The sequence below is a fragment of the Botryllus schlosseri genome, chromosome 9 (genome assembly GCF_051294905.1).
Source record: "Botryllus schlosseri isolate E-star chromosome 9, Bs_hap1, whole genome shotgun sequence".
Lineage (NCBI taxonomy): Eukaryota > Metazoa > Chordata > Ascidiacea > Stolidobranchia > Styelidae > Botryllus > Botryllus schlosseri.
In genome coordinates this window covers 12,125,050-12,152,846 of record NC_137244.1, presented here as the reverse complement: position 1 = coordinate 12,152,846, position 27,797 = coordinate 12,125,050, and the positions used below count along the sequence as shown (strand labels likewise).

The window sequence follows — 27,797 nt, the reverse complement described above, 5'->3', positions numbered from 1 at the left end:
AATGACAGTACTTCACAGCGGTTGCACATATTCCGTCAAATTTTAGTTATTATTATTATTATAGATGGTAAAAAGGGGAAGTGGCGCATATCACCGATCAAGGTCTGGTGCACCACGTGCAAGGTTAATCGTAAAGAATAGTCAATTCAGGACAAATACATATGAACAGGTTGAGAAAATCATAGCAATACGTTGCAAGAATCCACGAATTCGATGACAGCCGTAAAAGTAGCGGGTTAACTAAAAGGTTATAAGTACTGAACGCAAGATGTAGTCTCTCACAATACTGTTTTACCATGCGTCTATGGTGAGCGTATTTACAACATGATAGAAGAAAATGTTCGACGGTGTCTGGTACGAAACAGAAATCACATAAAGGAGAGTCAATACACCCAATTTTAAACAGATGCACATTTAGCCGGCAATGACCGGAACGAAGGCGAAACAAAATATTCTCATGCCGCCGCGATATTCCGTCTGACGATATTCGGTCGAATATGGAAGTTTGAAAAACTCGATAGTGACATCATCCTTTTTCATTGTTTCTGTATTCCGTGTCCCATTCGGATGGACTTCCGAATCTCGCTTTTCGCATCTGAAAACTGGATCGTGGGTGACCAAAGAGGTGGAGGTTGAGAAGCTGCTGTCCGCGCTAATTCATCCGCAATTTCATTTCCATGAATGCCGCTGTGGCTGGGTATCCAGCTGATGGCTACGTCGATGCCTGCCCGTTCGATCTGTTCAAGATAAGGATACATTGCATTAAAGACGTGACTAGGCATGTTGAGCGGCTCGCCAATGCATGGTCTGTATCGCGCTGAGGCAATCACTACGTATGACGAACTTGTCTGTGCTCAAACCGTTCTCTATTATCCATGAAAGTGCATACATGATCGCATCCAATTCAACAGTAATTATCGACTGCAATGGTGAGCAAGTTTGCAAATATTTCATTAGCTTCTGGGGTATGTGAACGCCGTAACAAGTGGCAGTGGACGTTTTGAGCCGTCTGAGTATACTTCAATATATTGGTCACAGACTTCGAACAGAAAGTCTTTGAAGATAGATTTTACTTTGTGTGGGGTATCCAGTCTGGATATCACGCCACACAGTTGCGTGTGGACGTTTAGTGGGCTAACCGACCACGGCTCTCGAATAGTAGGATAGCGCTGGCGGACACTGAATTCCGCCAAGATTGGAGACTTGGAAACAATATTGAACGTGACGAAATTCGGCTTAGTGAGAGTGTATATTTCTTCCCATGAATCCTTTAATAGTCCTAACGTCGGGTGGGATCCGTGTGGATGTCTAAGAAGATGACAACGGTATAGCCTACGCTACAAAGATAGTTATGCCTCGAATGGAAAGGAAACTCATTACAAGATGCCTTAAGTACCCAAATAGGTGTACTGCGCATGGCACCGCAGCAGAGACGTAAAGCCTGGTTCTGGACGACTTCAATTTTGTTGATGTGGCACTTTGAGGCAAAAAAATACGCTTGCATCCCATAATCTACAACGGATCGTATAACTGACCTGTATAGGCGGAGGAGAGATCTCCGGTTCGCACCCCAATTAGTGCTCGTCAATGCACGGAGTATGTTTAATCGTTGACAGCATTTCTTGACGATGTTTGTTATGTGATCCTTGTATGACAAGATCTTGTCGAATGTAACCCCCAAGTATTTAAAACTGTTAACGAGCTCTATTCTGTGATTTTCGATCGTCAACATTATTTCTGGAATATTACGTTTCTTACTAAAAACCAAGGCAACCGATTTGCTTCTTGAGAGAGTAAACCCCCATTGATCACACCATTTCTGGACTGTATCGAGAGAGGTCTGGAGGGATGATACAAGAGAGGGTATTGAGAGTCCACTTTCCCAGATTGCAGAATCGTCTGCGCAGAGGCCAATCGGCAATCTGGCTGGGTATCAAAGGTGGCAAGTCGTTGAGCATGACAGTGAAAAGCAAAGGACTAAAAACACTACCTTGTGGAATTCCGTTTTCTAGATGGCTGGTGTCGGATAATGAGACCCCTACTCTAACCTGGAAGGCTCGGTCGTTGGGAAAGTTTGCTATCCACTTCAACATTCTACCTCTAATGCCAAGTTGCGAAAGCTTGTGTAATAATCCGCTACGCCACACCATGTCATACGCGCGCTCGAAATCCAGAAACACGGCCACTGTTGAACGCTGGTTATTTATCGCTTTGTAAGCTGTATCATGCATTCGCATAATGTGATCGAGGGTGCTACGTCCTTCCCGGAAACCAGATTGAGAATGATGGAAAAGACTTAGTGATTCTAGGAACCAACGCAATCTGCGGGCAATCATTACTTCGAACACTTTCGACAGATGGCTCGTAAGCGATATTGGACGGTAAGATGTTGGATTCGACGTATCCTTTCCAGGCTTCAGTATCGGAATAACGATAGAGTGTTTCCAATCACGAGGAATCTGACCTTTTATCCAGGATTTATTGAACAGATTCAGTAGCCGCGATGTGGTAAAGCGAGACAAGTTCCTCAGCATGGCGTAGCATATCGAATCCTCTCCCGGGCACGAGTCCCTACGGCTATGTACCGCAGAACGTAGTCGGCGAGGCTGAAAGGCATGTTGATTGCAAGCTCGTTACCACTTTCGAGTCCTGGAATGATATCGTTGCTTCTCATGAACTCCGACTGATTAGATTGGAATGTTGCGGAGTAATTATGATTACTAGAGACGCCGGAAAACACTGATGAGAAAATTTGTGCTTTAGATCTGCCGTCATCGTAACTGTTGTCCGCGGAATGCATCGTCGGCATGGTTCGATGTGACGTGGAACCGGACATGGCTGCAATTGTTTTCCAAATCCTAGAAGAGCTCGTTTTCTGATTTACCGAATCACAGAAAGCCTCCCAGCATTTTCGTTTAACTGATAATATTACTTTGCGGCATTCTGATCGCATTTTCTTGAAATTTATCACCTCCGCCATGGCAAACGTTCTCTTCATATTTTGAACGGCGGCTATTTTGCGGCGTACTGAGCGGGCACGGTCTTCGTTACACCATGGGACTGGTATCTTAGTAGAAGCGCGCGATCGAGGTATTGAAATTTTTGCTGCCATTTTCAGACAATTTGTAATCTCACTGTTAACACTTTGACTGCCAACAATCCTAAATATAGGATTTTACTCAATCCCATAAAGTGCCAGCGATCCTATATTTAGGATATTTTTGAAATGAGTACAGTAAAGTCCGGGATTTGTTCTATCCCCGGATTGCGGCTGTATCCGAGGCTACTGAATAGGCTTGTTGTCATAAACCACCATTTTCGTTACCGGAAGTATTTTTTTAAATCACATCTGCATTCTGCATACAATAGGTCAACCTTTTTTTGGGTTGACCACTAGGTGGCTTTTCATAAAACGAGCAGCAAAAAAATTGAATTATTTTTATAATTTCTTGATGTTGAAAAAAAAAATTTTTCTCAAGTTGCGCAAGGTTTGCACTTATCAGCACGCCCGATTCTAGCCAAATATCCAACTAGTCGAAAATTCATTGTTCGCTGGCGTTTACTGGCAATTTCAATAATAGGCCTTGGCAGCTAAAGTGTTAAGTTGTTCCACATCACCCGACCTAAATTCACCTATCATGTTGTCCACCGATTTAGAGAATTCCAGCCAGTTTGCTCGTTGCAGGCACCACTTTGTTGGTCTGGTTTCACTTCGGTTTTGACCTACATTACAATAGGTGAGAACTACGAAGTGGTCGCTTCCTAAAAGGTGTGGTGAGACCGTAGTGCGGCATTTGTGGGCGATACTTGGAGAAGCAAGCGTTATATCGATGAGTGACCATCGATGCTCGGCGTTTACGGACAGATTGATCCTGGTTGGTTGAGAGGTGTTTAGTGCAACGATGTTGTTTCTGTCTATAGCTTCGTAAAGACGGCTACCACGCTGGTTGTTTGTATGACTCCACGACAAATGGTGGGCGTTGAAATCTCCGCATACGACACTGCGAGATGGTAGGCAGTCGAGAAATGACAAATCATTCGTTTCTAGTCGACAGTCGGGAGACACGTAGACGTTGAATATCGCCGTGGTTCCAACTTTTACACAAAGTAGTTCGAAACATTGCGACGTTATAGATGGGTCCTCAGTTGAGCTTAACGCTTCGGAGACGAATGATGCGAGACCACCTTTATGGACGGTATTGTCCCTTCTAAATAGTTTGTATCCTTTTAATATAGGCGTGTATTTAGCAATAAGATGGGTCTCCTGAAGTGCTATAACGTCCGGTTTATGATCAAGGGATGTCAGGAAGTTTTTGAACTCGTATAGTTTGCGGTAAATACCGCGGCAATTCCATTGTAGCACTGCAAGTTGTTTATGCGTCATAGCTGCTAGTATCTTTTCCCTGCTGATATTGGTCCACCAAATTTGATGAACCCTGGAGTGCGGTAGGGGAGATCTCGTGCCCTAAATAGCTACTGGACACTTTAGCCACTATGTTGAATATATCAGTGTTTCCACACTATGATACAGATATTGTTAGCTGAACAATTTGTGCAACCATTGCTAGTAGTTGTACGGTCTCGATTTTCGGTACTTCATTGTCATTGCTTCTAGGGACAGTGCTCACGGGGTTCAATGACACCTGTGGAGATGGTGACATATTTCCACATTGAAGATGTCTAAGATCGCCATCGTTTTGTGCTGGACGCGCTGCGGGGCCGCCGACTTTCTTACTATTTGGGGTAGAGGCCGCCTTGTGTGCGTACGAGACTGCACTGTTTTCACATTGAATATTTGGTGTTGCTGGCTGCGTGTGAATGAAAGTCCTAGCTTCGTCGTATGAAATGTTCGAGCGTTCTTTCACGACCTGAATCTTGGCCTCTTCTCTATACGGCGGACATCCTGCGTAGGCGGCGCTGTGCGATTGATGGCAATTAAGGCATTTCTTATCATTGGGACAAGATTCGTATTTGTGGTCTCGACCACTGCATTTTGTGCAACTGTGTGTACCTCTACATGCTTTTGCTGTATGTCCGTACCGATTGCAATTATAGCACCTTGTTGGAGGCGGATTGTAAGTATGAGTTTTGAAGCGCAGTTACCCGAAGGTAACATACGACGGAGTCTGCTCGGAATCGAAACCTAGTAGAACAGTCATGCTAGCCACAAGATCCTTATCAGACCTCCTTTTAAGTCGCTTCGTGAACGTGACGTGGAAAGAGTTCAACTCCTCTAACAATTCGGAATCCGATATGTCTAAGGGGACGCCCTTTACAACATATCGGGAAGCGCACGGTTTACGATAGTCGCGAATCGAAGCCTTGATCGGTATGCTGGTTTATGTGACTGTGTCCTTGATGTGGTTACATTCTAAAATCAGTTTTACCTGCCTTTGATTGTGGCATTTTATAGCAATGTCTCCGGACGGTAAGGGTTTTATACCGTTGTAACTGCCTATAAGGGAGTGCAGAGCCCTGTTTACCTGGATGGGATGATAGCGGGTCATACGTCTATCCTGCCCGGATATTATGATCTGAAGATCGGTTCCACCTCCAGGAGTGGACTGTTGACGTGTGTTAACGGCAGCAGTCACCGATTCGGCTGCTGAATAAGATGCCATGGTCTGGGTTGAAGTATTTTTATCATGACCATTACTGGCCGGTTGGGCGCAAGGGGCCGAGGAATTTCTATTGTTAGCCGGTCGGAAGGTTCGATGTTCAGGAGGGGTGGATATAGAAGCATATCCCCTTGCTGGAACCTTAACTTTTGAACGCGATGTGCTATATCATCGCTATCAGATGAGATGGAGTCTGCTTTACGCTTTTCTGAAGATACGCCTTCCATCTTCTACCCTAATGGTAGTGAGGAGGCAACGATATCAGGCAGATATCGTCTAGAGCTGACACTACACTACACTACACTACACTACACTACACTAGTAAAAGGAAAGATCTTACCGTACTGCAAATCCTATCGTAGAACCTCTTGCTACTCGTGGTGCAACCCACCTGACGCGAACAAGATACCTCCGCACTCGACGAGGGTCTGAAGCGAACTGTCAAATTTTAGTTAAGCATAAGACTGTCCAAGTATCTAACGAGGGGGCACCTCATTTCTGAGATTTGGTATTCAGAATGTCCATGACCGTAGCTGCCGAACCCCAGACCCTCTAATTGGGGGGGGGCAGAGCTCGAAGGTGCCCAAAATTATTTCGTGAATTAACCTAAATTATAAGAGTATTTTATGGGAAATTTATGCAACTGTTTCATTTTTTTTCGCGCTGCGCGTGACTTCTTGTTGTCAGGTATCTTGATTATTGGGTACCCTTCCTCCAACAAAACATAAGCACGATTCATAGAAATAGGCACTTCGGCGCCAGCCATTACCGCGCCACGTCGCACCAAGACATATGAACTTTAGGCCATGCGACTCCGAAAAGTGTGCCAGAACGATCAGCAGCGAGAAGACCTTTGCCGAAAAGGTCTGCCCTTGTGCTGACCGAAAACTTCGATGAGATACATATATGTTAATTGTCCATAGGCGTCTGAATGTTCCTGTTTTGGCGATCTGAGCCGCACAAGACAAATGCCATCCCGCAGGGAACATTATTTGCCAGTAAAGAAATACCAATTTGAAATCGTTCAAGTCTTTTAGTTTAGTACGTTTGGGCGATTTCAATATCTTTTGACATGGAAAATAGGTCATGAAATAGCATCATGTAACGAAGTCATTATATTAATAGGGTACGCCCAAAGATGTTTAATTATTCTTTAGGGCAGGGGTCACCAACACGCGGCCCGCGACCTGATTTGAAATTTCGGAAGAATTTGCTGACATGAATGAGCATATTGGCTTGACGTGCAATGGCCCACCACTGCCAAGACCGAGACGTTCTAAAAACGACTTCGGGCTCCCCAAAAGACCAAGCTTTACGGGGAGATAATTTTCCAGCAAATATCATCTTTAGCTAATCCCAATATCGATTCTTTAGTCCAGGGGTGGCCAATCTGCGGCAGTAGAAGGAAAATTATGCGGCCGTCGACGCTTAATTCAATTAGAATGTGTTGGCGGCCGTCAATATGGTAATTGGAATTACAAATTGACTCCATAATTAATTGGAGCCTTGGAGGTTTGAATTTTTCTTGAAATTTGCGTCGCGCTACGCGCGGTTCAATGCGAGTTGATATTCGATTTTAATATAGTAGTGTCATTTGTAATCTGAGCCCCATAGTATAGATGTGAAGAGCAGAAGAAAATGATGCTCCCCATCAAGAAATACCGATTTGAACCGGTGAATCTGTTTACATGGGCTGAGAAAGGATAAATATTTGATAGTATTATGTAAAACTATACTAATATTAATGACGAACTTCACCCATGTATATACCAAAAAATTTTCACGCTTGGCGCGACTACTCAGCGGATCCCTATGCCTGTTCATAACATTACTAGGCCTACTCACGATTTCGGTGCTCATTGTAAGTCGATATGAGTAAATAGATTAGTCCGGAGTTCAGTGGCAGTGGACATGGACACTTGGACAGCAAAGCGGTGGGATATTTGGCTTACGGCTAGCTCATTACGACTATAATGTATACTGAAATGCGGTCGTATAGGCTACATAAGTAATCGAAATGCGGCTGTGAATAGCAATAAGTTTGCCCACCCCTGTTTTAGTTGCAGAAGAGTGTTATCAGGTATCGTGCGCAGCTCACAGTTCAAAATAGAATGAAATTGATGATCATGATTTTTTTGTATTTGTATTTCTTCAATAAAATATTATTTCTTTTGCGGTAACTATGCCCGTCGCCCATGTTAGAGGGCACAGCGTTATATACTGACGTAGAGTTATCAAAACGGAGTTATTAAACTGCATTGCCTATTAGTATCTAGAAATTGAAGCCATGCGGCCTCCACGAATTTCGAAAAGTGGCCCGCGACCCATTTTGAGTTGGCGACCCCTGCTTTAGGGGTACTACATTTTCCAACACACCTCACCCAGCTGTACCGGTTAATCTGATTACGTGAGCAGAGAGAGGATAAAAATTGATAGCAAAGTATATGCCATTCTCGATCATATTGACAGATTCAATCATGAATTATAGAAATTTTTCGCGCGTTTAGGCGATATAAGCTTAATCAACTACAGCAGTGTTCCCAACCTTTTTCCGCCCACGTATCATTTCGAGGTTTTATGCAGTGCTCGCGTACCACCTGCATGAGTTAAGCACGCCAAAGGCGGTCAAAAGAGGTTTCCACTATTTATAACGTCATAATCACGTATTTGACCTATGCGAGTTCTAACAACAAATTGTATTACACTAGGCATTATCAGTCAGGGTTGATGGGATGCATGGAATTTTTCTTTCACCACCAATCACAAGAAGAACAACATAATGAAATAACAACAAACAACAAAAGTCAATTTATCTAATGCGATGGCTGCATTTGTTAATTTTTCACTAGCTGGTCGATGCGAGGCATACGTTGGCTCACAGCACATCGAAAGTCATGCATGGGCGCAACAGGTCAGTTTCGTTACTTCGACTTGATGGTCACCAGGAATGAAAATCCTTGCTCGCACTCCCACATAGAAGGGAAAATTTGCAGCTGGGAAATAGCGTGAGAAGCTAGCGTCGCGTACGAGGAGGCCATGCTAAGCCAGAAGTTTATTGGAGAACAATTTTTGTGTTTCGCCTTTGCTGTTTGGTCATCCTGGATATCTAGGAGGACCTCTTGCTCCCCAGTCCCGACAGGCAGGTCGGCTGGATCAACAGAGACTGGATCGCACAACATGTTACATCCGGACAGTAATGCCTCAACTCTGCATTGAGCAGTGTGAGGAGATCAAGGGTTTCACAGGAAACTTTATCATTGGGCGCGCTGTCAAGGGTTGTCAAGGATTTAAACATTCCGTATTTCTTGCTCTCCACGTTCTTCTTCCAGCATCTACTCGCGTACCACCCGTAATATCTTCGCGTAGGCTACCACAGGTTGGGAACCACTGCACTAAACAGACACCCAATATAGATGATGAGTAGCCCCCCCCCCAGAATTTCGGTTCATCACCCTATGGGGGGGGGCAAGACCAACGTTTTTTTTAGGGGGGGCTGACCAAGTGCCGGTACGGTCCTGCTCCTGTCATATCCAAATTGTGCAAAGCTATAATTTTTTGGATATAGCATAGCGACACCTAGCAGCTGTGAAAATTTAATGGTGATGGGGCTAGAGCGGCTAGTAGAGTCGTCCGCAAGATAGCCCTGTTAACTTGCTTGCCCAGTGTCCAGTCTTCTTAAAAATCACATCTCAAAATCCAATTCCAGCGTCCAATCTTTTGTCGTTTTTCGATACAGCTCATCAAATTCTTCGTTTTGACTGACAGTAAAGTGATTCTTCCAGTCGCCGACTTGCCCTTTCCTCATGAATTTTGACATATTCGCGTCGAAAACTCCATTTTCAGCATTGCGGGAACGATTCACGCTTTTGTTGCCTTTCATGTTCTCGAACGAGACGTGGTTCGCGATGATGTCGACTTGCGTGTCGGACAGATCTTTCCCCAGGAAATTGGCCAACTTTATGATCTCTTCTTTGCAGTTCCTTTTCATATTTTCGTACATTACGAAGTGCATCGAGCTCGGTCGTTCCTGCGACATCTAAATTGGCACAATTAGTATGCGGAAACAACTATGTGTCGCCGCTCGTTGTTTTACAAGCTGAGGCGCCTCTGGTAGCAGCTAGTGTACAATACACATGCACATTTTAAGTGATGCATGTTTTTAATTTTTTTAGCCTTGACGTCATGAAGCGTCGATTGTGAAGCTTGATTTTGACTTGGGTGTGATTTTTCGTAAAATTACTCGAATTCAGACTGGGTGATAAAAGAAAAACTCGAGTTCGGTAGGGTCTAACGTTAAAATCAGAGAAGGACTTGTGACTCGGAACTCCACGGCTTTTTACGATCACGGACACAACAAACTATCAAACTGTCATAATGAATAGTAATATATCAAAAGGTCGTAGCATGCGTTGCCCAGCGCATATAGCTTTGTAATCAGATCAGTCTTGAAACCATTGGTATTCTGTCGCCCTTTGATTAGCGTTGGGACCCCGGGAAATCCCGATCCCGGGATTTGAAGCAATCCCGATCCCGGGATTAATCTCAATGAAATCCCGGGATTTGTAAACAGCATCCATGAAGGTTCACAGAGCGCCATATCTCTTATTTTGGTATCAAAACCTCGTCACAAACTGGGCAGTGGTCGCAAACACGCGGCGCGCGAAAACATTTTTCGCGGCCCGCGTCGGCATTTTGAATTTTCTAGTGTTCGACAATATTTAACTTGAAAATTTTAATTTTGGATTTGAGAACTCGAAATTCACTCTAAAACCACTCCAAAACCTGAATCGCTATCACTTGTCAAATGTCCGGTAGCTGCGAAATTATAACGCGACCACTTTTACGATGACATGATGCATTTGTCGTATCGCATGGTGTCTATCTGACTATAACTCATTATTTCGCCAAATGATGCCAAGCACAACAATGTTTTTATTAAAATACTGAATCCCATTTTCACAATGTGTATGGAATACCAGTCTGCAAGGTCCGTCAAATAAGGCCTACCTGGAATACATATCATACCACTATTTGATGCTGTGGCCCGCTGCGTCATCAAAAACTACAAAATTGGCCCGCGAGCAAATTTGAGTTTGAGACCCCTGCTGGTTTAAACGATCACACTCTTGATGCTGCTATGTTTTTGTGTCAATATTACAAGGAATAACTGTTGTTTGTGTATCTTGTATGTGTATCTTACTACTTTTCTAATCCAGGGATTACGAAGGAAAAATCCCGGGAAATCCCGATCCCGAGATTTCAAATTTGATCTCGAAGTCCCAACCCAACCTTTGATGTAAGTTAGTTACATATATTGGGTGTTGTTTGGTCTCTTTATGCATGTTATAAACGTCGGTGGCGAGTAAGGTAGTGGTACGCTCCACAGCTGTAATGCTAATGGATTCTTCGGCAATTGGATATTTCTATTTCTATTCTGGACCAGGGGTCCATTGCCCCTTTGGGAAGCACCACACCAAGGGGTACAAGATGGATTGTGGAATTAGGCCTATATACACTGTGGAATATTTTCTGGCTCAATTTATTCAACTGAAAAATATTTTCGCCATACGCGCGATTTTATGTGAATAGACTTTTTGATTTTAATATAGGTACTATCAAAAATTGTGGTTAAAATGGACAGGGGGTACGAGAAATCTTATTGAAAGCGCAAGGGCTACGATCGCTAAAAAGGTTTAAAAAACAAACAAACTATTACTAGGTTCCAATAATGATTATATTTGAGTTTTTATTGATCTGTTTGAATAATCGAAGGCAAATATATCGTTGATTTGATTTGACTTTGACAATGACATGAAAAATAGCTTACTTATCAGGACTATATCAGAAACCCGGATTAGGCTACACTGCTCAAATGCTCTGATATCAGATCAATCTTTAATGAATTCTGAAACATTCTACCTGTAATTGTTGCACGTCAAATATCAGCTAGCTGCAATATTATAACGCGACAGCTTTTGCAATGTCATGATGCATTTGTCCCCTTGCATTGTGTCTATATCTCATTATTTTAAGAAATTATGACCAGCACGAAAACAATTTTATTCAAATATTCTAAAATGTGATTTTGTTCGTGCCAAGCGTGACTAGTACAAGAATAAATGACATTTTTACCATGCTTGTCGAATGCCTGTGGCCAAGGTCCCGTCAAGCAAGGCCTACTTGGAAATTATGCATTGAATACCCCTATCATTGATGCTGCGGTCCGGGGCGTCATCCAAAACTGGGAAACTGGCCCGCGAGCACATTTGAGTTTGAGACCCCTGGTTTAAAACATGGTTTGACTTTGAACAAAATATGTTAAAACGTCTCACTTTTTAAATGTAACCCTACATATATCGTACGACCACCAAAGATGAAGCATTCACGAAGTAAATATTAAATTAATGAGAATAGAATCACAAGCGGATGTAAATACCAGAACTCCACAGATATCGTATTTTGAGTCGATACAGATGAAACCAATTACTCGCACCTTCACCAGTAACACCGATATATTCGCCCGATATCCAAAAGTTACAGTAGGCCTATCTGGCTTGAGGCACATTTCCAAAAATCCAGAGAATATTTCAGAATACTCAGTCAGTTTTGCGTAGCTGCATTAATTACTCAAGTGGTTTCGATTTTTGATGGCATTACCATATTTCGAGATCCCGAAAAAGGGTACTTCACACAGGATTCAAAAGTTACTGTGGCGGAGGAGAAAACTGGTGATTTTCATATTTATACAGCTAATTTCATTGGGTTGACTAAGAAAAAGTCATTTTTCCGACTCGACTCCTGAATTACCCGATACTGTCTTGTGTTATGCGAGATGACTGAAAAAATAGGTCATTTTTCGATCTTGACTCCCGAAATACCCGATTCTCATCAACTAGGCCCACATTTCGAGTTATTCGTGGTCCTTTTGGGTGTTTCAAGCTGCAAATGAGGATAAATCGACAAAAAGAAGGGCATTTGGGCGAAGGGAGGACATTTCTTGAAAAGGAAGACTTATGGTAACCCTATTTTAGAGTACTTCTACTTTAAAAACCAGTCCTAGAATATTTACTTTTTCACTTAACTTTGGAACTCGCCTCTTCTACTTGTACTTGAGTGGAGAAGTACCGCATTACGTGAGTACTAATGATGACTACTTTGACTATACAAAGTGTGTTATCGAATCAACATTATTAACTTTATCAACTTTTTATGGTCGTCGAGTTGAAAATGATGCACGAATCCACCTCTTAAATGATCGAAATTATTCAGAAATGAGCCGCCGATAGCATCCGCTTAATTGGCATTCTTTTAATAGTTACTGGTTTTTAATTTTCTTCTCCACGACCCCAGAGAATTGGTAAACGACCCTATTGGGGTCGCGACCCTTGGTTCGGGAACCCCTGTTACAGACAATCCCATAATCGGTAAGGCTCTAGTAAATATATTCTCATTATAGCTGCTTCACATGGCATTTCGGAAATATCCCATATTCGCAAGACAAAAGCAACACATACCTGCCAATATTTATTGACATGTTCAAACCAAGAGCCGAACATCAAGTTTCCTTGAGTAAAACGTGCAAGAAATTCACCGAACGATCCAGGCTCCGGCAATGCCTTGTTCATTCTGTGAAAGTGATAGAACGACACGCAATTGTCTTTCGGATTTCGGGCGACGTAGATCACTTTTCCGACAGCTTCGTTTTGTACTTCGTGGGGCAAAAGTTGGAATGACAGATGGGTCTTGATAAACCTGCAGCATAATATAGACGAAGTTTGCGTAAAATAAAGACAATTTTAATACTAAACCGAATCCAGTGGCAGTGTTGGGATGAGTTGAGTCACCTTTTTCGCATGACTGTACTTGAGTCGAGTCACTTTGAAAAAATGACTTGTCTCGGCGTTTCAGAAATGCGGATTAACTCATGACTCGAAGGAAAATTCAAGAGTCAATTTCCAGTCATTAAGTAATCGGTGTCGATAAAAATCGCTGTATACTGTACAAATGTTCGGATTCTTCTCGATACGCTAGTGCAGTGGTTCTCAAACTTTTTTAGACACGTTCCCGTTTATGATAGTGAAAAGCAGGGCTTTGGAGCAGTCGTGAAGTATTAGGCATGATTAGTGATTAGGTCTTTGCATTTTGCTAGCTGTCTGAAATACAGATTGAGTGGTCATTGATTCTGAACCGATGAACGAATATAGAGTTGAACAGGGTTGTTATGACTCGAGTCATGACTCGACTCGAGTCCGACTGGAGTCAAGATTTTCTGATGACTCGACTTGACTCGAGTCATTTATTCAAAATATGGAAATGACTCGACTCGAGTCAATCTGTGTTTTGACTCGACTTGGACTCGAGTTATTGCGCATGACTCGAACCAAGTCATTGACTCGAGACTCAGACGGCCAAGACCGACATTTCATTGTAATTCCGAAGCTAACACACTATTGGGATTTCGTCTGCTGGCACTGGTACTTGAAAATGCGACAATAAACCGCTAAAAGTGAGGAAAATTGGTATATTATAAATGCTAACCATTCGATATCACCAAACAGAGTTATAAAAAGTGGGTTTACCAAGACTTCAACTGGAAACTGAGCAGTCAACACAATGACTTGGACTCGGACTTGACTCGTTGGTGAATTGAAATGACTCGACTTGACTCGAGTCAAAACCATAAAAGTGAGATTGACTTGTGACTCGGAGCATTGTGACTTGGTTACAACCCAGGAGTTGAATATATACGCAAGAAGGCGCTTTATCGCTCTCATATACGTAGCGTAGAGCTATTAAACTACATAAGTAATTGCATAGCCTCAGTTTATAGTTACCAGCCAAAATAGAGAAACGAATTGATAAGATGCAACACAATTCGATCCTGCGTCAATGGTTGAGGAGTATATCACCTATATCCGGATTCAATTTCAATAAAACAAGAGGTTTAGGTAAGGTATAAGAGCAGTAAACATAAATGAATCTTTTGCTATTAAAAATAAATTACTGCTAGTTTACGACAACGTAAACTGTAAACTTCGATCACTTCATTTGTGGTCAATTTATTTATGTGAGAACAATGGAGGCTCAGTAAAACACGCGATCATAGAATGATTGGTCGCTCTCAGGGTTGACATCAGCATTTCGCGAACAATCCTAACATATGGAAGATACAGTGATTTTTATCGACACCGATTACTTGATGACTTGAAATTGACTCGTGAATTGTGCTCCGAGTCACGAGTCAATTCACATTTCTGATGAGCCGAGTCAAGTCAAGTCATACGAAAAAGGTGACTCGAGTCATCCCAACACTGGCTAATACTGCTTCGAAGAGCTTCTTTGAGGTACAGAACTTCAATATAGAATTGAATAGCATTTTCGGGTGACACTCTTAAGGGGAAATCATCAGGAACAAGTAGAGAATTGGAAAGAACATTGTATATCAACAATCATATAATGACTAGGGATGGTGTGAACCTCTGAAAGGTTCAGGATCGTGTGAACGCGAACCATTTTGAAAGGTTCTGTGTGAACACGAACGTGAACCTCATGGCGTCACGTGACGTCATATTACTAATTCCAACCCTATCTTTCAATGAAGTGATAGCCTATATTAATGTACAATTATATACACGATACTTAGCGACGACTCGTGCCACATAATGGCACAATGCCAAAGTACATATTGGCGTTTTAAACGTCGCCAAATGTATCAACTGAGGCAATTAAAGGATATAATACTCCCATAAAATCATTCTTCCGTCGCTTTGCCAACAATTTCGACGAGGACTTACCAGGGAATATAAGCTTACGCCTCAACGGTCTAGACCAGACCGGACAATGGATTCGGCGTTTGAGTATCGCTACATTGATATTGAGCTGAGTGTAAAACGGCTTTCTATACTTGCTTTAAATATTATCGCATGAACAACTTAAACACTATGCAGCAGTAGCCAACACCTCAATTGCACGGATTTAGTTTTAATGATGCAGTAAAGATATGGAGTCAAGATTGACCCCGTACGCCTGCAAGATTATGTTTCATCAGAAAACGATATCAATCTCATTGATTGGTTGAATAAGAATCATTCGCTGACCACGTATTTTGCTCATGATGTTGTGTGATTGCGGGTCAAACTCACAATAGAGAGTGACTAAATGTTCACAAACGGAAAGCTGGATATTTCGAGCAAACTTTTGTAACAAAGCAAGTAAAACTTCTGAAATTGTCAAGGTGCATGCTCGTTTAGTGTTGATTTTTAATGCTGCCAGCACCACACATAGAGTTTGTAATATTGTAATATATGAAAAAGGTTCACAGTGCAGAACCTACCAAGGTTCTGTTGTGAACGCAAACCTCTAAATTTCCGAGGTTCACACACAGAACGCGAACGTGAACCTCACGTTCACACCATCCCTAATAATGACCCCTGCCGAGTGTCAGCCGAAAATATTCTGGTTTATTTCAATATGAATACACTATTCAATAATATTGCTTTACTGATTTACAAGTCAGTAAAAAAGTAAGTAGGCTATTCTAGCGCTAGTTTTGTTTAAAAAACGGAAACATGTCAAGTAGATGTAAAAGTAGTTTAAAATTACAACTATAGGCTACTTGAGGGGGTAATGAAAGTGGCAAAATCTACAATTATATTATGGGAGTGATGACGGACCCGAGCAAATTTAAAACTTTTGCAATCAAACCTTTGCTTAAAATAATTGAGCGACTGTGGTGTAGATAGTAACAAGCTGTTTGTGTGCAGCTACAAAAAGATTGCGAATAGATTGAGCTTATCAATTAAAGAGAGACCTTTAGAATTAACATTTTAATAACATATTTAAGATATGAATATATTATAAAATTACGGTAGATCAATATATGGAAGACCTCGTTTGTTCCCTTGGCCACGTAGTCAACTCCACAAATCCGTTCCCCATAGCACGTGCTGGTTTTGCCAGCCATATGTAACGGTCTTCCTGCATTTTGTTCTTAGCAAGTACTGTATCGGCGTCGTTGCAGATGAGCCAAACGGTCTCTTGTAGCCAAGTTGTCCCTGTGAAAGTGCGACATGAATTCTTTAATTCCCATGACCGCCGGTAAAAGCAGTGGTTCTTAACGTTTAATAACCTTGGAAAGCCTTAAGCTATCCTGCAAGCCTCTGGGAAACCACAAATACCAAGTCCCGAAAAGATTAAACTATTAAATACACATCTAATACATTACTATAGTTTACTGGTGCACAGAATTAGGGTTACCATATCTTGAGATCGGAAAAGAGGGCACTTTTCAAAAATTTTGAAAGCTATGATACCGGAGAAAACGGGGGATTTGGAAATTGGCGTAATACTATATTGGGTTGTCGACACCTGACTCGACTCTTGAAATACCAGTCTCTAACTTCTGTAAGCCGAGTTGACTAAAAAAAGGTAATTTTTCCGATCTCGCTCCTGAAATAACCATCGGGGCGTATTTTCCGTTTATTTTCCAGCAAACCCTGGCGTTCGGTGCATCGGAATCCAATTTTGACTCGCATCTCAACACTTTTTCTAGAAAAATAGGACAAATTCCGAAAAAAGAGGACCGGCTGGCATTATCCGAGGACACTTTCATTTTCTTGAAAGCAGAGGACATATGCTCACCCTAACAACATGAACTGTGCATCAACACAGTGTTAAAAAAGCAATGCCATTAAAATATGAGTTTTACACAAAACGAAAACATGATAATGTATATTCATTGTATAATCAGTGTGATTTCCGCTGTTCCACTGTGGATAGCAGTTCATGAATGCGATGCTTCTTCTTGGAAAGTGTAATCGAATTGATTGGTCGAAACGCAACAGCATGATACTAATTGCTGAATTAGAAATATGGTTATGGGTTTGGGGATAGCATTATCATTTCAGAAGGACAGGGTTTCCATGTGGAACCCTAAACCTAAACTGCGTATACAGCTATGTCTATGTTCATATCTCAAATTGCAATTCAAGACTGACCCACCCCAGTTATAAAACCACTCCAAAAACATGAAACTACTCATCAAATTTTACTATCACATCACTTCAAAATTTACCATGCCTTGGAAGATCAGCTATTACGTCACATTGTTGTGTATGATGGACAAATATGACCCGTTGATGATTCGTCACTGAAAATTGTGATTTGGACATGGGCGCGACTTTTCAAAGAATTACTCGAACTCATTGGACTGCATTGGTGATAAAATAAAAATGACTTGAGTCTAGTCGGGTCTAACGTTACCATCTGAGAAGGAAACGGAAAGCCGTGACTTGGTACATTCACGGACGCAACAAACTATCACACTAGTAGGCAGAATAGTAATATATCAAAAAGTCGCAGCTTGCGTTGCGTAGCATATTTAGCTGTTTAAGCAGGTTGGTATGGCAGCCATTGGCATTCTGTTGCCCCCTTAATGCATAGTTAGTTACATCCCGCGGCGCCATCAAAAACTAGGAAATTGGCCTGCGAGAACATTTGAGTTTAAGACCCTGTTGTAAGATATATTCTTATGGGACAATACCTTTGTTTTATATAATTTAGTGCGCTACCACCAGGGTTGTAACGTAACCAAGTCACAATGTTCGGAGTGACAAGTCAATCTCACTTTTACAGTTTTGACTCGAGTCAAGTCGATTCATTTTCAATTCATCACCGAGTGAAGTCCGAGTCCATGTCAGTGAGCAGAGGGTCGAGTCCGAGTCATCGTGTCGTGACTCGAGTCCGAGACCAAGTCATTGCGTTCACTGTTTAGTTTTTAGTTTAATCCCGTTCAATCCACTTTTTCAACTCTGCTAGAGTGACATAGAATGGTTCGCATTCATAATATCGTAATTTTCCTCAGTCCTAACAGTTTCTGGCCCTATTTTCCAAGTACCAGGTCCTGATAGACAATATACCAATAATGTGGTGACTCAACTATTCTTCATAGTTACAATGAAATGTCTGTCTTTGCCGTTCTAGTCTCGAGTCATGCAGAATGGCTCGAGCACAAGTCGAGTCAATATACAAATAGACTCGAGTCGAGTCATTTAACGCATTTGAAAAAATGACTCGAGTCAAGTCGAGTCACCAAAAGATCGTGGCTCGAGTCAGACTCGACTCGAGTCAGACTCGACTCGAGTCTTCACAACCCTGGTTACCAGAGATGAGCGGATTTGAAATTTCTATGTCCTAATCCAATCCAAATTCGAACCTTCAAACCCAAATCCAAATCCTAATCCATAACCTTTTCATATTCAAGTCCATGTCCAATCCTAATCTGATATTCCAACTGGAAATTCAGAAAAAATACTAATTTACGCAATGGACGGATTCGAAAATTTTCTTTCACAACCAACGATTCACTTGATTCAAGATAACTTAGTAACATAGTACATTAATGACTGATTTGAATCAAGTTTGTCGCCATTAGCCAGACGACATTTCAATCTCCCAGAAAATAGGTAAATCCAATCCAAATCCTAATCCGTTCTGATACAAATGTCTAATCCAAATCCAATCCAAATCCGACAAAATTTCACAAATCCTGTTTTTTCAAAACCTATTCCTAATCCATGCTCATCTCTGATAAGTACTAGAGTTACATGTCATGAGTGTCTGTTGTGATTCCCAAATAATCCCATGTGTATATATTTTACGTTTCGTATTTAGGCAACCTACATCTCTGACGATGTATGACACAAAGAAATTGGGGACATGATTGGCGCATCGGGGCTGAATAATTTAATGTAATTTCATCTGAAATAATTAGAATATAAACGCCGGATAATTTACACACATAAAAATAGAGTATTATCTGAGAGGTTGGGTAACTGCTTAAGTACGGAAAAGGAATTAAATATGGCGTGGAAGAATGTTGCTATGGTATGGCAAAGTATGGAATGATTGAGGTTGGTATATTGAGCATGAAAATTTCCCATTCCATCCCATTCCATTCCATACCATACCATGCCCCGTCTTCTCCGATGAAGCACATCTCACCTGCTTTTGGATATGAAGCTACAATGACGTCATCCGGTCTCATTCTAATCTTTAGAATTTCGTTCCTTAGGTCTGGTGTCTTCTCGTCATCAATTAAAGGCCATGTGAATCCATTCGACATTGCCTCATAGCGTGGAGCTATATTTTGAGACTCGCCCATCTGCGTAGGGTTGGTGCTCGTACCTTGCAAATGGGAAAGAAATCTACGCGAAAGCTACCTACCTGGCAAACCGTAAACAATTTGGTAAACTGGGGACATTAAGGAGACATAACTTGTGGAGTGCCACAAGCTTCAGTCCTTGGCCTGACTTTCTCCTCATGTATATAAACTACATTCTCAATTCCGCACATAGGCCTACCTATTTTCTGACGACACTCACCCATTTATGACACCAGAGTGAAGTTATCTCACCATAGTGTCCTACAGGTGTCGACACATGACATTTCTGCGAAATATATATGATTGATCCGCGGCATTGTCATAAAAGCGATATGAAATAGATATGGCATAAAATGACCAAATCATCTTCAATGTGATGCAACTGGAATTATTTTATTTACGGTTATGTATTTCGTGCAGTAGTGACGTCATCGTGACCGGTACTCGAAGCCTAAAACTCGTTTCGGAATCGATTCACTTCTGTACTCGATTTCGTCCTGTCTTACTCACAGCTACGTATATCTGTAATTCACTACTCAGGCCTAGTCTTACACAAGCACACACGAATGTCCCTCCTTTTCCCATTGTCCGACAAGCTGAACACAAGTGTGGAATGAACGTGGGTCATAAAATATACTGATTAGAACTGCAATATATAACTAATAGAACGCATCGCACACATTGTCTCGTGATCACACTCAACCCAGGCGAAATATCCAAATGCTAACATATCGCTCGGTTTTAGTACACAACGTATGCAAACAAGTCACGCGCGCCCGTGTGTATATCGAGACATCAGTCTCGGGTTGCTTCAGACCATCGATTAGCTCTCAGGCTCCGTCACATTCAATTCGTCGAAAAATATGAGCCGGTTTTCGTTATCCATCTCTTGCAGGTCCATCCAGCACGCCTCGAACCTTTCAACGATCGAAATTACGAGACTAGCAGCGACGGATGCTCCGATCATGGTGAAAACTCAGGAAAGATTTGAAAATGTCAAGCGGTCTTGTTCGTTGGTAGATTTTTCATTGCGGTAGTTTTCTGAAAGATATTACCGATTTCACTCAAATCGCATCTTTGTTTTGGGCGTTCTTCGTAATGAGAGTACAATCGTAAGATAATAATTAATACTTTTTTCAGGCTTAGCGATGCTCTTCAGACCCAGATCATCAACAGAGGTGGTCAAAGTAATGCCGTGAATTTCTACTGAATTACTAGTATAATTAGCGATTTGCAAGGCATTCCATAACTACCTCAATGAGAAGAAGAAAATGAAAAGCCTGGTTGGGTTTTTTTGAAGTCAACTGCCCCCTTTATTGTGGTTCTCGAAATAGTTTTGGACTCAATAGCCCATTATTCCGCAATGGTTACCATACCTCCTGCTTTGGTGCTTCGAACCCCAAGGTGTCTACGGACACCTTATTAGGAATCCACAGACTAAAACTAAATGAACCGTCAAAGTGAGACGAAAAATAAATAAGCGTCCGTTGTGGCAGGCGATAATTTAAACACAGAGATACCAGCTATGAGATGTAATATTGATGGAGGGAAATTTGTGTACCAAAGACATGAGCGGATGTCGGGTGTCGAGACACAAACTCTCTGTTCTTCCGCCCACAGCAATGCGTCTGTACTAGTCAACCCTCAACACTTACCGGACCTCGACCTGACATATCGATCTCGCCTTCCGTCACAAGCCATCACATGATTTGTCGCTTATCGTTTTTTATTATCTTCTTTTACCTGCATTCAATGTGCATGTCTCCTATTTACATCGCCTAGGCCCAGGTGTGTCTGATCTCAATGACTACTCCAAGTCGTTTCGGCACCTTCCTATCTTTCATTGTGTCGCAGTCTTGTGATGTTTTGAAATGATGAAATTTATGAATTAACTTGAACTTTAACTTGTACGTTGTCAAAAGTATTTACTAATGTCGAAGCTCCATGAAAATGTGTCCAACTTTACATGGATCATGGCAACCATAAAATATACGACAATGAAATATAATGCCACCAGCTGCAATGCAGTGATGATTTCCTTTTCGGTATTTCCAATTCGAAAATAATCCCGCTAGTAAAAGTATATGGCTATAGTAGGATTCGAAAACGGAACCTTCAATGCTACAAGGGCCGGGCTGAAAGTGGAATATACGAAAATGCCTATATCAGTCAATTTACGAGTCGAGATTATCTCGTTGCTATAGTTTCGATCCCCGCGAACTGAAAGAAAAACTTCCTTTGTCGTGTGAATTTGTTGTGTCGAGGTACTGATTTTAAAATGCATTGGCCGAGAATCGAACCCAATCTCCCTCGTGACTTGACTTAATGTGAAATATTTGGATGTAACGCAAGTTAGCGGGGAGTATACATTATTATTTTTTGTATCTATTTGATCCGTGTAACATATATGAATAGAGCGGACAGACGGACTAGCCAATGGCTTTTTGGTTTTCCACAATATCCATCAATTGTAACTGAAAGTATAACAGCAAATTGCTTAAACAAGCGAAGAACCGTTGACTCGAATTTTAAAAGATAATTTCGAAAAAAATTCGTGCTGAATTGTGTTCAATGACAATACTAGGGATGGTGTTAACCTCTGAAAGGTTCAGGTTCGTGTGAACGCGAACCTTTTTGAAAGGTTCTGTGTGAACGCGAACGTGAACCTCACGGCGTCACGTGACGTCATATTGTTAATTCCATCCCTACATTTCAGTGAAGTTATAGCCTTTGCCCTTTATTAATGTACACGATGCCTAGCGTCGACTCGGGAGTCATAATGCCATAATGCTGAAGCACATATTGTCGTTTTAAAATTCGCCAGATTTATGAACTGGTGCAATCAAATGATATGACAATCTCATAATATCAATATCTTTCGTCGCTTTGCCGACAATTTCGACGACGACTTGCAAGGAAATATAAGCTTACGCCTCAACGGTCTATATAGGCCAGACCGGACAATGTATTCGGCGTGTGAGTATTGCTACGTTTATATCGAGCAGAGTGCAAAACGGGTTTCTGTACGTGTTACCGATAATACTTAAACAAGTTATACAGCAGTAGTCAACACCCCAATCTCAAGGGTTTGGTTTTTATGATACAATAAGCATATGAAATGAAGATTGACCAGTGGTCAATGACCACGTACGACTGCTAGATTTTTTTTACATCAGACAAGGATATCAATTTTACTGATTGGTTGAATAAGCATCATCCGCTGACTACCTATATGCTACATGTATTTTATTTCACTCTTGATGTTGTGTGATAACGGGTCAGGCTCACAGCAGAGAGAGTCACTAAATATTCACAAACGGAAAGCTGGATACTTCTGGCAAACTTTTGTAACAAAACATGTAAAAATTTTGAGATGGTCGAGGTGTATGCTCGTTTAGTGTTAATTTTGTTACGCTGCCAGCGCCATGCATTGAGTGGCTCGCAGTTGAAATGCACTAAATTTCAACCAAAGATGTTAAATTGAAGTGAAAATAGTAATATGTGAAAAAGGTTCACAGCGCAGCTGCAGAACCTACCAAGGTTCGTTTTTGAACGTGAACCTCTAAATATCCAAGGTTCACACACAGAACGCGAGCGTGAACCTCACGTTCACACCATCTCTAGACAATACTACAATCTTCCGTGGGGAATCCAACCCCGGCCGCACGTGTGGCAGGTTGGGACACTTAGCAATGCCTACTAACGAGAACTAGCATGTGTTAATGAATACTACGACACAAGGTAAGATAGGATAATGTATTATACATATACAATACATATTCTATTGTCATCATCGCTAATCGCAACGCATTGGCTATCTCTTCATATTACAACTTATGCTATTTTTGTGGTCGTGATATATGGCATGCTTACACATTTCAACGGGATAGCTACATTAACATTGAACAAATATGTTAATCGCGATTAATAAGTATACGAGAGTGTCGTTCAGATTCTCTGTTGAATTCATTCGACAATTATTGCAGATCTTCGCGAAATAAATCGTCTTGTCGCGAAATAACGAAAGAAAAACGTCTACGTTGGGTTAGTTCCTGTGTGACGAAGTAATGAAAAATAGATGCATTGGCCGGGAATCGAACCCGGGCCTCCCGCGTGGCAGGCGAGAATTCTACCACTGAACCACCAATGCGACGTCAGATCTCTTCGTGCATACTTGAAAAATGTCAATGGCGAGCACTTCACAAACTACATGTTCACATCTCCCAGTAAATATATCAATGAAGAAAAAAGTACGAATAACATAAGAATTCAAAAATTTGAACAGCTTCTTGGAGGTACAGAACTTCAATATACAATTGTATAGTATATTCATATTGAAATGAACCCGAATATTTTCGGCTGACACTCGTCAGGGGTAATCGACAGCAACTAGTAGAGAATTCGAAAGAACAGCGTATATCAACAATCGCAACACAAAATATGACGTCATCAGCACGAAATCTCGAATACGGGAGCGTTTAATGTACTATTTTTAGATGATACACGAACTCTTTTTGTTGACACAGCCTTGGCTGCGGTGTATTTTGATAAAAGTCGACTCCAAGGCACACAAATGAAAGTGTGAGCGACCCTTTTCGAGCATGCGAAATCTGTCGTCTCTGTCACTAGCCAAGTATCAAGCAATGTTCTCTCTAAGCTGCGCGCGTGGGCAATTGCGTAGTGCTGTCACGGTCTCTGCGCACAAAAAATCTAAGCTGCTCACAAAAAAGCCGAAATGATGACCTTTTTGAGTCGTTGCGCACTGTTGTCCAAGGGACCGCGCAGTGAATTGGTGAGTGCGCGCAGACTCGTGAAAAATTAGAGGGAACATTGGTATCAAGTAATGCAAAATTTACAATCGCCAGTTCATTCTCCCACCGTGCTTCTACTAATAATCAGGGTTGTAATGACTCGAGTCATGATTCGACTCGAGTCAGACTCGAGTCACGAATTTTAGGTGACTCGACTTGACTCGAGTCATTTTCTTGAAAGGGAAAATGACTCGACTCGACTCGAGTCAATATTTGGATTGACTCGACTTGTACTCGAGTCATTACGCATGACTCGACCCAAGTCATTGACTCGGCATAGTTTATATGACTTGAAGATGAAGAAATTTGCGAATCGTACTGGCTAGATCAACGCATATGACGAATTCTGCCGATATCGCTATTTGTCGCCACTGCTTTCATTGCACTCGTCTGATATCAGATATGCCGCCGTAAAAACAACAGACAATGGCACATATAGTAGCAATGCATTGCTGTACAAAATCATCCTGTGATGAAGAGGTAATAGATCCTCCGCAATCAAAGTACTCGAGACTTTTCAATTATACAAGCAAACAATCGAAGCAAAGTTCAATTAGAGGCAATGAAATGACTCAGATGGTCAAGTACTTGGAAGAGACTGATAAGCTCATGTGTAGATTTGAAGGCGATGATTCTTTGCATTATTGGGCGACCAGAAATAATGAGTATCCAATGCTCTTCAATGTGGTTCAAAATGCCTGTCAATTCCTGTATCTAGTGCACCAGTGGAACGTGTTTCAGTAGATGTGAATTTATTCTAAGGCCATGCCGCTATAACATATCTGAGAATCTGCTTTCCACTTCAGTATTTTTGAATTGTAACTCATCATTGATTTGATCTGCTGTCAGTGAAAACACACAATACACTCCATCCATTTGACGTTTTGTTAGGTATGTGCATTACGCACGTGAGTAATAATGAATGGCTAATGTTGTGTGATGTTTGTACAATAGGGTTGTTCAAAAATAACTTCTTATTTATTTTACTGGGTGGCTACTTGGTAAAATTGTTATGTTGCATAAAAATAACACTGAATCTGGCTTAATTTTAAAAAGTAGAATCAATGATATGAGAGGAGAAAATTTTATATTTGAAAATAAAGGAAGTGTTTTTGGTGAGAAATTATTTCATATAATATAATTACATGCTAGTAGTAAGCCGACTATTTTTTCATATCCAAAATATTCCACTCTAATAAATTCGCTTTTTGTAGTTGGAATTGAGCCAAATTCGCTATGAATCATATATTTACAAAATATAACAATATCATGAGGTGGCCGGCAAAATTCTAAAATCTCTATTTGTAGTTAATCCAAAATTTCCTCTCATATTAGTAACGCTCCGGCGGCTATTTCGGGAGCTGAGCAGAAAAGCTGACCTTTTTTTAGTCAACCACCTGATAATGTGAAAGAAAAACTGACGTCTAAATAAACATGCATCTGTTGATTCTCTATCAGCTGGTATCTAGACGTGAATTCGTTGGTTCTATATCAGATAGCATGTAGAATGAATTCGTTGATTCTCTATAAGCTATAAGCTAATTCAGGATTGAAAACATGAGTTGAACATGACTTCAATACTATGACTTGGACACGACTCGAGTCATAACACTATGACTCGGACTTGAGCCTTTACACGGTGACTTGGACTCGGACTCGACTCGGTGATGAATTGAAAATGACTCGACTTGACTCGAGTCAAAACTACAAAAGTAAGATTGACTCGTGACTCGGAACAATGTGACTTGATTACAACCCTGCTAATAATCATGCACTGGCCACCCGCAATTTGATTAAATCTTGACTATAGTAGGGGATGCTACGAACCCCTAAAAGTTTATGGTTCGTGTGGAAACGAACCTTTATAAAAGGGACGTCGCATACCTGTTGAATAAATAGATGTAGAACGACGTCACATAATACAGCCCGAAATTGCTGCAATCCAGGAAACCAACCACAAATAATGTCATAACAGCCGTGAAGGGCACTGAAATGCAAATCAGCAAATTAAACTGCGTAATTTACATTCCTGCCAGCTTGAAATTTTGTGGGTGTCCTTAATTTTCGAAGACACCATTTCCATAAGCTCTACCGGTATATCTAATCAGTGATCACGTACATGCAATCTATGCAAGCACCAATATTAATGACCAAATTAATTCATTAACTTTGAGAAATTTCCGTGCTTCACGCGACAAGGAAATAAATACACGCTGATTTTATAGCATTGAAAATGTTGGGGATTTGGGTGTTCAGTTACCGAGGATATAGAGATTATGAACAATGAACATAAGTCTGGTAGTTTACTGGAACAAATGTCCCCGTCCGCCAAATATTTTTCTGGCTACGGGTTCAAGGTATGAAGGTATTTCTACGCATAAAATGAGACAGTCAATCTTACTCAAGATAATTGTAAACACAACCATCATCATGGCTATAGTGACGAAGACGGATATCTCCGGGGTTACTTTCTTCTTATTTCTTTTGAGGCGATTTGCTCGCGTTGCGTCAACGCAGAATTTTCCTTTAGCTCGCCGAATCTTCGAAATTACGACGATAACAGTTGCAGCACAGAACGAAATCTGTAATCAAGTATATATTCGCTGAGTTTGACCCAAGATGATTCAAACTGCGAGAAATGCAAGAGATGGTCATGGGTTTAACGACTACCGAAGCAATCGACACCCACGGAACACTCACGCTAATCCACCAGTCATCGCGAGACCACCAATTTTCGTTGGGTCATAGAAACGAAAATCTATCGCAATACACACTTAACTACACATCTAATACACTACTTTCGATTGCTGGTGCCCAAAATGAACTCTGTAGAAAGAGTGATAAAAGAACAAAATTATTAAAATACGATTTTCACACAAAATATTATAAAAGCATTATAATGAATATTCAGTGCAAAACTGCTGTTCCCTTTCAGATACCAGATTATAAATGCGAGGCTACATCTGGTAAGTAGTGCGGAGCGGATTGACAAATTCTCTGGTCCTACTCCGATCCTGTTTTTCAAAGCTCTGGTCCGACTCCGGTCCGACTCCATGGCCGGATTTTAGAAATGACCGTGATCCGGTCCGAAAAACTCCGATAATAATTATCTACTCATAGAATGGTATTGAATATTGACCGAAACAATGCAAACAGGACATTAAAAACTCAAAGATCAAATCCAACCCTTATCTGTGGTAATTATGT

General features: G+C 41.3%; 2 protein-coding genes, 1 non-coding gene and 1 pseudogene across 3 annotated transcripts in view; 1 reads left to right on the top strand and 3 right to left on the bottom strand.

Moving 5' to 3' along the window:
* LOC145446571 (uncharacterized) overlaps window positions 1-27,797 on the top strand; it is a 141,235-nt gene that overhangs the window by 54,110 nt on the left and 59,328 nt on the right. The gene's annotated exons all lie outside the window — the stretch shown is intronic.
* Window positions 31-8,913, bottom strand: LOC145446448 (protein FAM200A-like; annotated as a pseudogene).
* Window positions 8,343-21,478, bottom strand: LOC145446447 (sulfotransferase 1C4-like). Its single transcript, XM_080324743.1, has 4 exons — window positions 19,620-21,478; window positions 16,507-16,672; window positions 13,133-13,370; window positions 8,343-9,654 (listed from the first exon to the last, which is right to left on the bottom strand). Exons 1-4 carry the CDS (start codon window positions 19,777-19,779, stop codon window positions 9,301-9,303), a joined length of 918 nt encoding a protein of 305 aa, XP_080180869.1. The 5' UTR covers window positions 19,780-21,478; the 3' UTR covers window positions 8,343-9,300.
* On the bottom strand, window positions 23,859-23,929 carry Trnag-gcc (transfer RNA glycine (anticodon GCC)). The gene has a single exon. It is a non-coding gene; the product is annotated as a tRNA-Gly (tRNA).

What these genes read in the sequence shown, in the direction of transcription:
- LOC145446447 (XM_080324743.1), bottom strand. Translation starts at nt 19,779, where the DNA reads ATGGGCGAGTCTCAAAATATAGCTCCACGCTATGAGGCAATGTCGAAT. An exon ending in AGCTTCATATCCAAAAGCAG is followed by an intron (nt 16,673 to 19,619) that starts GTGAGATGTGCT and finishes GCACTTTCACAG; the next exon opens with GGACAACTTGGCTACAAGAG. An exon ending in TGGCCAAGGGAACAAACGAG is followed by an intron (nt 13,371 to 16,506) that starts GTCTTCCATATA and finishes ATTATGCTGCAG; the next exon opens with GTTTATCAAGACCCATCTGT.